The 13,259-nt window shown below is 39.0% G+C and overlaps 1 protein-coding gene across 1 annotated transcript in view; it reads right to left on the minus strand.

Annotated features, from left to right (window-relative positions):
- LOC110164462 (cadherin-4-like) overlaps nucleotides 1-13,259 on the minus strand; it is a 394,436-nt gene that overhangs the window by 218,092 nt on the left and 163,085 nt on the right. Inside the window, exon 3 of the mRNA XM_055166406.1 lies at nucleotides 8,340-8,363. Within this exon, the coding sequence (XP_055022381.1) occupies nucleotides 8,340-8,363 (24 nt within the window). The remainder of the gene's footprint in view (nucleotides 1-8,339; nucleotides 8,364-13,259) is intronic.

A 13,259-nucleotide genomic window follows, 5' to 3' on the forward strand; every position in this document is an offset into this window, starting at 1 on the left:
ATCTTTTGTCATGTATCTGTACTTTTACTTGAGTAACAAAATTGAGTCCTTCATCCAACACTGGTAATCTGCAATTTGTATCTATGTGTTATGTTATGTTATCTGTCTCACATAGATTCTTTGCAACAGTACACAAATTGTGCTCTTATAAACTCTTTGAATTCTTAGTGAAACTGAGAATTTCTACTTCTAACAGATCAACTTTGAAATCAACTTAACTAATAACATCTACAAAAGATTTCACTTTTTCTATGTTTTCAATGCCACACTATCCACACAGTCATGGACACTGACATGAAAAGAAAACGAGGAAACTCTCTCTCTCTCTCTCTCTCTCTCTATATATATATATTATATGTATGTATGTATATATATATATATATATATATATATATATATATATATATATATATATATATATATATATATATATATATATATATATATATATATATATATATATATATATATATATATATATGTATGTATGTATGTATGTATATATATATATATATATATATATATATATATATATATATATATATATATATATATATATATATATATATATATATCACACACACATACAAGTATACATTTGAGTGAAAGAGGTTATTAAGAGCATAGTCAAAGTTAAATCAGTAGCAGAGAAAAGGATTTGGAGCTATAGAATGCATACTCCATAGTACTACATGGTCATTACTGTACAGTAGGCACATATACATGGTCTTACATCAGTCTAGCACCCCGCTGAGCAGAACAAGAAAGAACAAATTAAGCTGAGGTGTAAGATGTATGGAGGAGAGAGACGTTTGGTGCAGTTAATTGGTGGTTGAGAGATTTCACATCCCCTCTCTTTGGTCATGCTTTCATCTGCGCTTCAGTCTCTGCGCTACAAGAATGTACAGATGCCCTGACAAAATATGCAACTTTAAAGGAGATATAGTACTTTTCTTTTTTTTTCTGTTACTTTGAGATAAACTGTAACATGATTATTTCACATTTTGTCCATTGGAAACCACAATATTAATCGAAAAAGATTCATTCAAGGTCCTAACTTACTCAAAATTGACTCTTGTGAACTTATGTTACCTCCTCAAAAACCTGGATTTCTATTTTGCTTCTTTCACACATGTTTGAGTAACCCTGTCTACATATCCAAAGCTCAAAATGCTCTGTTCCACCTTGTGATGTCATGTAGTGGTAGTTTTCAAGTTGACAGCTGCCTTTTACCTTTAGTTCCGTAGACATTGGCAACTCCAGGGCTGAAATTATCCAAATGATTCTAGTGAAGATGTATGGAGTTTAAAAACACAGTGAAGCACTTCCTGTACAACCACATGACATCACAAGGTGGAAGAGAGTGTTTTCAGTTTGAGAGAAGAACTCAGCTTAAATATAATAGAATTATTCTGACAAATATGCAGGGTGGAATAGATACAATTTCCACAAACCGAAACGAGACATGAGATTGGATCTACGAGAACGAGACAAGGTGAGATTTTGACATTTTTTAGGCTGTAGTAAAAACATTGTGCAATTCAGTTCCCAAATTTAGCCTCACTATTTTTTTTATTTCCTTTATTTAATATTTCTGCTGTTATTGTAGTGCTGCTTTTTGGGACTACACTCAAAAAATGTAACTTGCCAGTACTCTATTTTTTTCAATCCAAAAGTAAAAACATGAGGAGAAATCTCACAAAATAATTTTTACTATGTGTACAAAATCTTGTGGTAATTTAGTCTCATGAGATCTTATCCCATCCCTAGTTTTAAACTGTCTGAATGAAACAAAACACAACTACAGGTATGTTTTTGATGAGAAAATAACATTATAACAGAGATCCGACAATAGCGTAATATTTAACTTTAACTTTCTGTTCAAAACTGCTCGCACTGTTGCAAAAGCATGCCTGTTTTCTCATTGTGGCATTTCATCGCAGCAAGCAGCAGATTTTTAATTATGCTGTAATGGCTACACAGCATTTCCAGAGTCCGAATTAACAAAAACAAAATCACGAGTACAGAGTTATGAGCAGGGCAAGGTGGTAAGTGGAAACATAATTTTCAAAGCACACAAGCCTCGAATGCAGGACAATACAATCTGCTAAAATATGCATGAATCAATCTTTATTTCTTTATCCCCAAGAGCACACTCAGTCATGGTGTGAAAGTTCTGACATCCCCATCCATCACTCTCCATTATAAAAAAATAAAAATAAAAATCTGTCATACTGCCAATTTTTACATTATGATAAAAGGGAAAAAGAGGCACTGATTGCGGCTTTTGTGTTGATGTGTAAATAGTGTGGAGTAAAGCAGGCAGTTTAGCATGTAGTTTCCCTGTGTAAATAGAGGCAGGCTGACAGGTAAATTAGCATGTGTGGCTAATGGGGCACATAGCGGACCAGCCCTTGAGGCACCATTTCAGAGTGAGAAACAGGCAGCTCATTGACCCAAGCAGCGCCTCTGTCACTCTGAGCTGTAGCATTCAAGCTCATAAACAAACAGCTACGAGACAACACAGACATCAGGAATGATACAGGACCGCACTGCAAAAGTGTCATCAAAAATCTCATGAGTAAGTGTTAGCTCAGATCTTATCTTAAAATACCTATGATGGGTTGGACTATTAATTTTACTAAAACACAGGTAAGATCACCACCATCTGGTTGTTTCCATGGAGATGTTATTTCTTTGCTTAGGATGTTCCGCTGTATGGCATCTATCATACTTTGTTTTTTTTTAGTAGCAGATGATTATATTTATAAATACCTTTTAAAACAACTCTCACTGTGCATGCTCAAGCCCAGATCTGGGCCGTTTTACAGCTCCCAGGCCACATACGGCCCTTTGGTTGACTCTGACCCGGCCGTTTAAGATAATTTGGAATTACAAAATAAACATATTTTATAATTTTACCTCATACAAGGACTAAAGCTGCAATGCTTTTCTTTTTGAGATGTTTTTTAAATTACATTTTTTGCAAGGCAGGTCATAACATACCACATTTTTCCGACTATAAGGTGCTCTTAAAATCCTTTAATTTTCTCAAAATTGACAGTACACCTTGTAATCCGGTGTGCCTTATGTATTAATTATGGTTGTGCTTACTGACCTCGAACCAATTTTATGTGGTACAAAATCTGTCAAAATGTTTTAGTACGACTTTGGTAAGCTATGAAGCTGCACCACTTGATGGATTATTGGAGCATTACGACTACCGTAGTAAGACTCACGGAGTCTTGTCCTTTAGTCCAACAGAAGCTGACTACATCAGAGGACAAGGAGCAAGCTTAGAGTTTATGCAAATTGGTCATGTGGCTTTAAGTTTCGTTTCACATGTGCGCAAATCTGCATTACACACACATTTTATATATATATATATATAAACTTATCAAAATGATCCACCAACATTCACATTCAGAATACACATTCACCAAGACAGGGAGGCAACGCCGGGCGAATTACGCCACTATCTGTCAGTGGATCGTGGATACCTGGGCTAAGAGATCAGTCTCAAGTGTCGTCCGTTTGTGCGCCTTATAATGCGATGTGCCTTATAGTCCGTAAAATATGGTAAGCATAATTAGCATAACTCTTACCAGCCATTTTGGCCCGGCCCTCCACAATATTTCTAATGTGGCCCCATGGAAAAAATAATTGCCCACCCTGGCTCTAGCCTCTCCACAGATCTGACTTGTAACATGGGCCACCTTTTTCCCTCGACGGAGATAGATAAGTTTAAAATATTACTGTGCAACATTCCAGGCAGACCAACAATCTCCTCATGGAGGAAACAGGTGGCAGGCCCCCCATCAGAAAAGTTACACAGTGCATCTTTAAGTAGCTTCTAGGTTTTGAAGATTAAAAATGAGCTCTGCATTTGCCACATTTACACAGCTGGATTCTGTTAAACAAAAGAGACCATTATCTCACCAGATTTTTTATCGTGTAGCATTGTTTACCATCAGCTCATCAAGGGGAGGCGTAAATCTCTGGAGACGCTAACTCCTTTCCTCACCTTCCTCCACAGTCAATAGCCAGATTGCTTGTCGAAAACATACCATTTGTTTTTCTCCCAATCACTTTGCGGGGTGTACCCTCCGTGCCAGCTTTCGCCCATAAATCAACACCTTTTTTCCGATGTAGGAGGAGCGGTAATATATGAGAGAGTGAGCCGTGACTATGTGCCTATGCATAAATGTACCGCGTGCTCGCTACGTGCAGGGGAGGCTATCGAGGGTATTAGCTAGCACGGTGCGTGTGTGTGTCTACCCTGTATATCGCTGTCTGAACCTTTCATCTAATCATTAAACGCTGACAGGCCTCACAGAGCACTGCTACTGATCCGCCGAGCCGGAATACAGGTCTGACTTCATTAGCTCTGTTAGCGCTAAGCTGCTTTAGCCTCACTCACGCCCGGCTTAACCTGCGCCACCAGAAATTCCAACAGGAGCACAGATAGGAAACAAAGAAACAAAGGTGAGTCGGAAAGAGGGATGTGAGAGCGTTTAGAGGAGGGGTTAAGGAGGCTGAGGGGACGTGACGCGACGGAGGGTGCGGGGAGGAGTCTGGGAAGCGTGTGAACCGGAGCTGGAGAGTGCTTTGAACTAGAAAACCTCAAACGCAACAAAGAAATCAATTTACTTGTGTTTGAAACTTTTTTCCGAGAGCCAATCAACTGGGAAATTATTGATAAGGGATTCCATGGTTAGGATTTAGAAGAATCGAATACAGCCCCGTGTGGAAGTTAGGTGGGAATAATGTTGTGCCAGGTTTTAGACATTTTGTTGGTCCTTTAAGGAAATTTCTCCACTGCATTTGACCCATCATTTAATACCATCCTTTCATTTCGAGATCTACAGTTAGATTTGAAAACTGAAAAAAACAAACAAACAAACAAAAAAACAAATGTAACAGTGTATGTTTGAAGGTCTTTGCCAGGCTTAAAAACATAAAATTATTATTGTTTCTTTACTAGAAGAAAAAAAAATGCATTAAGTTTATTATCGTAAGGATTTGTGTTGTTCAGTCAAGAATAGACTGGATAAAGAAGTGGACTAAGGGAGTGTGACGTCACCCACAATGTTCGGTTCCAGTCAAATGAAGCTCATGAGGCTAGAGAAAATTTGGAGTCGAGTTCCATTTTAGGAATGTGAAATTACTTTAACTCCGGGATCATATAGAGCGGGTTAATTTGAACATTTTAAGACCAAAATGACAAGGCTCACAGCAGCAGCTACAAAGAGAGGGGCGACAATTTTGTAATGTAAAATCAATTATTGCCATAGTCTATGGAGCTAGATGCACCCCATGAACACTTACTATTTGTAACGCATGCCTAGAGGGTTAGCTACTAGTATGTCCATTTATACCCATTGCGACTCTTTAAGGCCTTGGTACTGGTCCTTTTAATTCCACTGCTTTAATTTACAGCTTGTTACATTCCCATTCCTCCAAATTTATGTTCACACTTTTCAAGGTTTAAGTGCCTCCCAATACGCACACACACTTTTCTGCACCTGTGCTCCTCCTCTCCGACAGGCCCCTCCCCTCAGGCAGGCCCCTCCCCTCCGACTGGCCCCTACTCTCCTCTCTGGTGCCAGCAGTGCTCCTCCTGGCTGCAGTCCGCCCACAGGCCCTGAAAGGGACAGCTGTGACCGATGGGACTGTGCGTGACTCTGATTCGATTCAGCCTATTTGATAAATTTATTGCCGGCATTTTGGAAATGAAATTAGAGGAACGTCTTCTGGAGACTGTTTTTCCAGCACAGGTACCATAAATATAGTTCATATGGCAGAGGAGAGGAGGAGAGGAAGAGGGAGGTGTGGGTAAAGAATGGGGGTATATGAGGATGTTCCACACAATAAGGTCATGTTCTAATGAGGGCCTCAGTCATGGCACAAAGGAACAGTAAAGGTTATCCATGAAGAATCGACCTAAAGCTATAACCATCCACCGTAGTAAAAGATATGCACTAATTGGCTGCACACTACCTTTCACATTCTTGTACCTTTGTTATAATCTTTAAATCAACAGAGTTTTACACATTAAAGTGTAATGAAGTAAAAAAAGGGTTGAGTGGATATGACAAAAAGCATCAATATTTTTTCCCTTGTACTGATCAATCACAATTTTTTAATTTTATTAGTCTTATTAAAATATAATAAAAACTCAATTTAAATTTCTTAAAAATTGACACATTTTTAATCATGTATTCAGACCATTTACAGGCAGATTTTGGCCTAGGACAAACATGTCAAACTCAGGCCCAGGGGCCAAATTTGGGCCGTGATATAATTATATTTGGCCCGCGAGATCATATCAAGAGAGCTGGCCTGCCGGCTACAGATAGGCTACAGACATTATTTATTTTAAATGTTGTTATTATTTTATATTATGCCTGTTCTGAAGAAAAGGTTTAACATTAAATATTTCAGAAGAAGAGAAAACATGCAGATGTTGTTGAAATTTTTCAATAAATATTTAGTTTGGCCCATGACTTAGTCCCAGTTTTTAATTTTGGTTCTCTGTGAATTTGAGTTTGACACCCCTGGCCTAGAACGTCTCATAAGAGTTGAAAATGAATTTATGTAATACGTTAGCAGTGGTTTAATGAAATAAGTGCCTGTCCCTAGACCAGCATCACTTAATAAAGGATATAGGCAGATATGTATCAGACCTGAAAAAGCTGGATAGGTACACCCTGCCATTTAACACAAAAAACAGTCACATGTCCTCCATATTCTGAACTCCAAAGCACCTGCTTTTACTGACAGGATTGGCTATGGACATCACTGCATAGCCCTTACAAAAAATCACATCTTTCTCACTGCATAACACCAATTCCTTTACAAATCTAAGAAAGTTTATCGTCCTGGATTGACGCCATCCACAACTCTTCTATAGGGACAGGTCAGTTTTCTCTGCGGATCGCAGACCTATATCACAATGACAATCAATGTTTTTGTCGAGAATAAACTATGTGATCCAAAAGAAAGACCTCCGGAGCGTAGAGGGGACATGGACACACAGCGGTCGTGTGCAGTGATCGCTCCTTCACTGTCAAAACTACATGGCCTTATTTATGTGGACCTCATTGAGAAACATATGTGTGTGAGGAGGCTGGAGGGATGATGTACGCTGTGCCAGGCTCAGGTGTGTCTCCACATTCATCAGAGTGTGAGTGGAGAAGAGTGCATCACTTACCTTTATAGGGCCATCTGACAGCACTGTACAGCACCCAGCCATCACAGAGCACCCCAACACTTAGGGTGCTATGGGAGAGGTGGTGGGGGGGGCATCTAACATAGCTCAAAGAAGTAGTGAAAGATGCTCAAAGCTTTGATTAGTTTTGTAAAAAGGATTGGTGTGTAATTTTGAGTGGTAAAAATGTTTAATTTTTCATTTCATTCTGCAAATTACTTCTGCTATTTCTGTACCAAAAATTTACCAAATAAGTCTCCCAAAAAGATACTGAACCAAAGCTGGATTTTAGCATACCAATAAAGAGGTAATTATAGTACGCAGTTTTGGTGTTCTTCAAAAAAAAAAAAAAAAAAAAGGATTTCTATTACTATTTCTTTCTTCATCTGGGGTATGGTTCATTCAAGTATTATTGTATTATTTTGTATATATCAACCCCAGAACTCACCTGAGTCTTATATACTTTCAAGTGGATTAGATTTGGAGTCAATAGTCCCCATACAGGTACAGTTCTAATAACCTCTACCATGTGAAACATGAAAGAACACACAGAAATGATGACTTAGGGGGAGCTAAATCATTATAATGAATAAATGCACAACAGTAAACAGTCAGGAACATGTGAGGAGCAAACATTGACTTGGGAGAGAGAGAAGCTCCACAAGTACAACCCAGATCAGCCCCCTTACATCTGTTTGTGTGTTTAGTGTCTGGCCCTATTATCTTCCAACATGAAACCAGCACTCAGGTAGACATATACACATCCCCTTAACAAGATCTGTCCCTTAAGACCCACTCTGCAAAACAATGGCCCCCTCCACCTCCTCCTCATATTAACATAAAAGCATGTGCGATTAGCCTGTGCATAACATCATAGGCTGTGGCTGTCCATCATCCCGGTGCTGAACAGTCATTTAGTGGAGGTGTCAGTGGGTGTGAGTGATTGACTTTGTAATCAGACAGATTGTTGTGTGGCAGAAACACCGAACGGCTCAATTTCAAATCAACATCAACAACGGCATGGAATAATTCTCATCTCATTAGCCAAAACGGCAAACATTCACCACCACACACACCGAGAGAGGAAAGCCTGAGGTATCAGCAGGTGACTGATTGAGAGGCGTCTTACCTTTGTGTGTTGTCAACATGGTATCTGTGGATAAAAGAGAAAGAACAATGTTAAAGCTGACAAGGTGAACACAAGACACAATAGGGATGTGGGAGCTGACAGCAGTGGCAGTGGTTTGCTGTGAGAAAGAGAGTCACCGAAGAGGCAGAGCAGACAGGAGGGGGTGTACAAGACCAGGGGGTCTGTCATGTCACTACAACAGTACACAAGTGCTGCTGAATATACACAAAGAACAACAGTGCTGACTAGACAGCCACATATACACATTTTTAGCATTTCTGAGTGATTAAGTTGTGATTTAAAGTGAAATAACTTAGAACATGGATCTCCCTTTGAGATGAAGGACTTTGAGGTATCAAGGCTTGGATTCAAAGCAGACTCAACTTAACCTAGTGGTTCTCAAAGTATGTTTCTCAAACTGTGGTAGAGGAGCAGCTGGTCGTCCTCTGGGCCCTCTGCACTTCTAGTCATCACTTAATTTAGAGTCAATGTCATCCACATTCGGTCCTCCTTTGGGTTATTCCTACTTTAGAAGTACATTTGTCATTTTAGTCCAATTTTCAAACTGCTATGTCCCTTTTTTAATCTCAGGTGGTGCTTGGTACTAAAAATATGAAAGCAGCTGCTCTAACCATAAGAAACTTTGAATCGAACAGATTAGTCATCATGTCCATCAAGTTGGAGTTGGTACTTTGACCCATTCCACAAACATCAAACATCACATCACAAGTATTTTTTCTTAGTTTTTTCCATCCAAAAAAAAACATTCCACTTATTGAGCCAGTCCCATAGAACTGCTATAAGAGAGATAGTTTACTTCATATCTAATCTGAAGTGATTCCTACCTACTCTTCCAGGAAATGACCGGAAGAAGACATCCTACCAAAACAATGACATTTGAACTACAGTTAAACTCAAACACTCTAAAAACCCTTGCATACAGCTTGGGTTAGGTTAATAAATATACAACCCGTTGCACATTTTACTTCAAAGTACTTTTGATGATACTGCTGTCAGAGCAATCTTCCAGGTTTTTGCTGAAAATCTCAAGACCATCCTAACCTATAAGCCGCTGATCAAAAACACTGCTGAAAACTGTCTTGTTTTTTTATTCCACAACCACGTCCACTATGTTGCAAAGCTGAAAATACTGCAATTTCATCTTATTGTCCTCATCAAATATTCAGCAGCTCTGGCTTTCCGCGATCCCAAACATTCCATTTTATTAAACAGACTTGTCAAACTTACAAACTTCCTCTTGCTTTGTTCTTTGGCGTATTGTCCAAATCTTGTCTGGACTGGCCACTAGCCTGAGACGCCCAAATGTTCACCGACAATGAGGGGGAATCATTGGCTCCGGATGGATTTGTGGTGCGCTGGCCAGTACAAGAGATTATCCAAAGCTTTGTCTAATTGCCAGAGTAAAGATGGCGTCCATTGTGTGTGGAGGTGCGGGCTTTTATCGAGGAGAGGGAGGGATTGGGCCAAGAATGGGTTTTTGTTTCGCGAGGTGTTTCCGTGAGTTTAAGGAAATATTGGCTGTCTCCTTATTACATGGTCTGATTGCTGCTGTCTATAAGCTCTGCATGTCTTAATCTGAGTCCAGTCCAGGCTTCAAATAATTAGCTAAAGAAGCCCTCTCCCAGCTCAGCGCCTCAGTCCGCCTTATCGCGCAAAGTAATCCATGGTCCATTTCCTTTTCACCCCAACAGGCTTACAGTGGCCCTCTATTATTATAGGATAGAGGGATAGCCCAGGGATGGTGGAAGTATTAGGGAGCATGTCATGGCTACTGGTGCAAAGAACTCGCTCACTACTACAGTAAGTCTAATACACATTATTTTGTAGAGATGTTTTAAATAAGTCATGAGAAACTGAGCTATTCTGGGCACTCAAAATTGGTTTACAATTAGATCATTTCAACTTCAGAAATGTGTGTGTTTCATTTGTGCCCATATTAAAGGTGCATTGTGTAACTCTTCTGCTGGAGGGTCCGTCAAATGCTTTCTCCGTGCTTTGTCTGGTATGTTTCACAGTATGGCATTAAACCTTTCTATCTTCATGGAAAAAACAAATAAACAAACAAACAAAAAAAAGTTAAAAAGTTACAGGTCAGATCTGTGGACAGGCGACCACGCTCACAGTTAAAATGTCTGTTTTTCAAGGGATTTTTGAGATAAAAAAGCACCTGTAATTTAATGAATGTATCATATTTTTCAGTCATGCTTTTTTTAATGGTTTGGGTGGTCCTGCAACTTATACTCTGGTGCGACTTGTGCATTAAAATTTTCACACTGACAGCCGCGAGAGGGCGCTCTTGACTTGTGTGCCAGTATCTGCTACTCCTGTTACTCCTGTACCACTGTCACTTTGCTCTACAGCGCATGTCTCCTGTAGAAAAAGCTGCTGTCCTACTGCAAATAGTGAAATATTCAGCCAAAACTGGTAATCGAGCAGCAGAAAGAAAGTTTGGAGTGAGCAAGAAACTTGTGAGGGACTGGCGGAAAGTGGGGATGGAGAACACAGCTTCACGGGAACCGGGTGGGTCCGCCATGCAACTTTCCTGGAAGTCATTGGATAGATCGACAAAGCCTGGACTTCAGTGACAACTGAAACCATCCTGTCAGGATTCTGAAATACCAGAATAATTTTTACTGGAACTGATGCCGAGTCTGACAACAGCTATGCAGAAGAGGAAGTGCTGCTCCATTTATCTCTGGAGGTCGCAGAATTGCTCAGAAGTGACACTGAGGATGAAGAAATTAATGGATTTAGTGATTTAGAGTGAGATCAAGAGTTTGAAATTGTGTTGTTCTCCATTCTATTGTTATTACTATAACTTGCTTTTCAAGATGAAATGTCGGTTCCTGGTCTCTGATTTTATAAAATACATTTCCCCCAAAAAGTGTGACTTATAGTCCGGTGTGACTTATACTCCAGGGCGACTTATTATCCGGATAATACGGTAAGTCACACTGTGGAACATTTGAGGCATAACAATGACCTTTCCACAGAAACAAGCAAGTGATGGACCTCCAACCAAAAAGTCCCATAGTGCACCTTTAAGAGAATGTGGAAACCACACAACTTAATTGAAAAACTTTATATAAGTGTATAAGGCGTAAAGAAGAAGAAGAAAAAAAATCTGAAGAGCCCATTTATGATTTAATTTTCTTTCTTCTACTCTTCCTGAGCATCAACAACAACCATAAAGGACAACGAGAGAATAAGAATTAACGCTGCAAACATTGCAAATAGAGAGAAAAATCAGAACTGCTTTGAAAGTACCACATACACTGAAGGATAACTATAAATATAGATATAAAACTAACATACAGTGTAATAGACCAATTAGAATGACTTGAACAACCACACCTCTAGATCCAAGAGGCACCATTTATAAGAAGTAATCATTACTGGGGCTTCTCTCAGCGTGCAGTTACTGCTAACTCTGCCACCCACAGCTCCTCAAAGTTGCTGCATTTTGATTAAAAAGTTTAAATAGTTTAACACAGCGGATAACTATTCTACCCAAGCTCGAGGATGGCACAATTAAAACTAATGAATAAAGGGCACATTGTTTTTGAAGATAAAGAAAGCAGTTAGGAAGTTTTTCATAATTATAATGGCACACTCAACAAAGAAATCATTTACTGTGCTCAGATATTCCATTGTACTTTCTGCACACTCTTTACAGTTGATTATGGTCATTTATGTAGTGTTAGTACAGAATGAGTTTTAATTGGGGAGGAGGGGCAATCTTAAACAGTAACTTTGAGAAGTGTTTTCTAAAGTTGGAGTTTGATTCAATTCAAAACTCAAAAGAAAGGAAAAGATAAGAAGAAATTATACAAAAATCTGCAAACTTCTAAACTAAACATGGACTCATAAGAACATAATAGCATACTACTCAATATGGGAGAAACAACAATATTTGGCAAAACTGTTGCAGTCCAAGTCCAGACCACATTCTAGTCACTATAATTTATTTTTTTCATAACCAAAACAAAAAGTTGAGGCAGTTCCTACAACACCTCCTATAAGTTGGGTTAATCTAATACTCTAAAGGAAATTTATCAGATTTTTTCCCCATGTATTTCTGCAAAATCTGAGTTGCTCCAGAACAGATTTATTGTATAAGCAGCTCTTGAGGTCAAAACGTGTCTGCTGTGTACTGCCTGTTAATTATAAAGTCCAATAATCAGGATGTGTGCACTTAGCATACTAATTGTTGTTAGCTTCACCATGATGACAAAACTCTGCACTAGTCTCAAAAAACTGTGAAAACTCTGATGATCACATGCATAAGGTACGTGCAGAATAACTTTGGACCACTGCAAACTGTTTTAAATGAACTAGTTCTGTTTTTCACATTATTACAACAGTAAAAATCAGTGCCAGTGCCAGAGCAATTATTTATGATGTATTTATGAAGGGAGGGACGTTTTAGAAAAGACAAAAATAAATGTAAATGTTGATCCACTGTTCTCCCAAAATGAGTGATGTATTTCCATTCTTCAACAAGTTCATTTCATTGTGTAGAGTCATCGTCAATCAGACCAAAACATGACTCCTGTCCTCACTTGTACTTCAGTGTGTGTTGTGTGTAAAGTATTAGGGAAGCACACACACACTCACAAGAGGCGCAGACAAAATGAAAAATGACGATCAAGCTGAAGATTCATTTCACTCTAATGCTCTTGTATGACAAATTACAAAATCGGAGCCAACAGAGAATAGTGCAGCGTTGCATAAGTTGGCAAACATTTAGTATCATGATTGTCACTTCCTTATTTATCAAAACTTTTGTGCCGACATTGGCACATCAGCCTCATCTGTCTCATGTGCCCGTTCAAATATAGGACACTGGAGCCAAGTCTCTGTTTGACTGAACATCCTTGTTGTGACCAATGAGCTGCT

This window comes from Boleophthalmus pectinirostris, unplaced genomic scaffold (genome assembly GCF_026225935.1).
Source record: "Boleophthalmus pectinirostris isolate CB_2022bp ecotype Guang Dong unplaced genomic scaffold, ASM2622593v1 HiC_scaffold_8, whole genome shotgun sequence".
NCBI classification, from domain to species: Eukaryota; Metazoa; Chordata; class Actinopteri; order Gobiiformes; family Gobiidae; genus Boleophthalmus; species Boleophthalmus pectinirostris.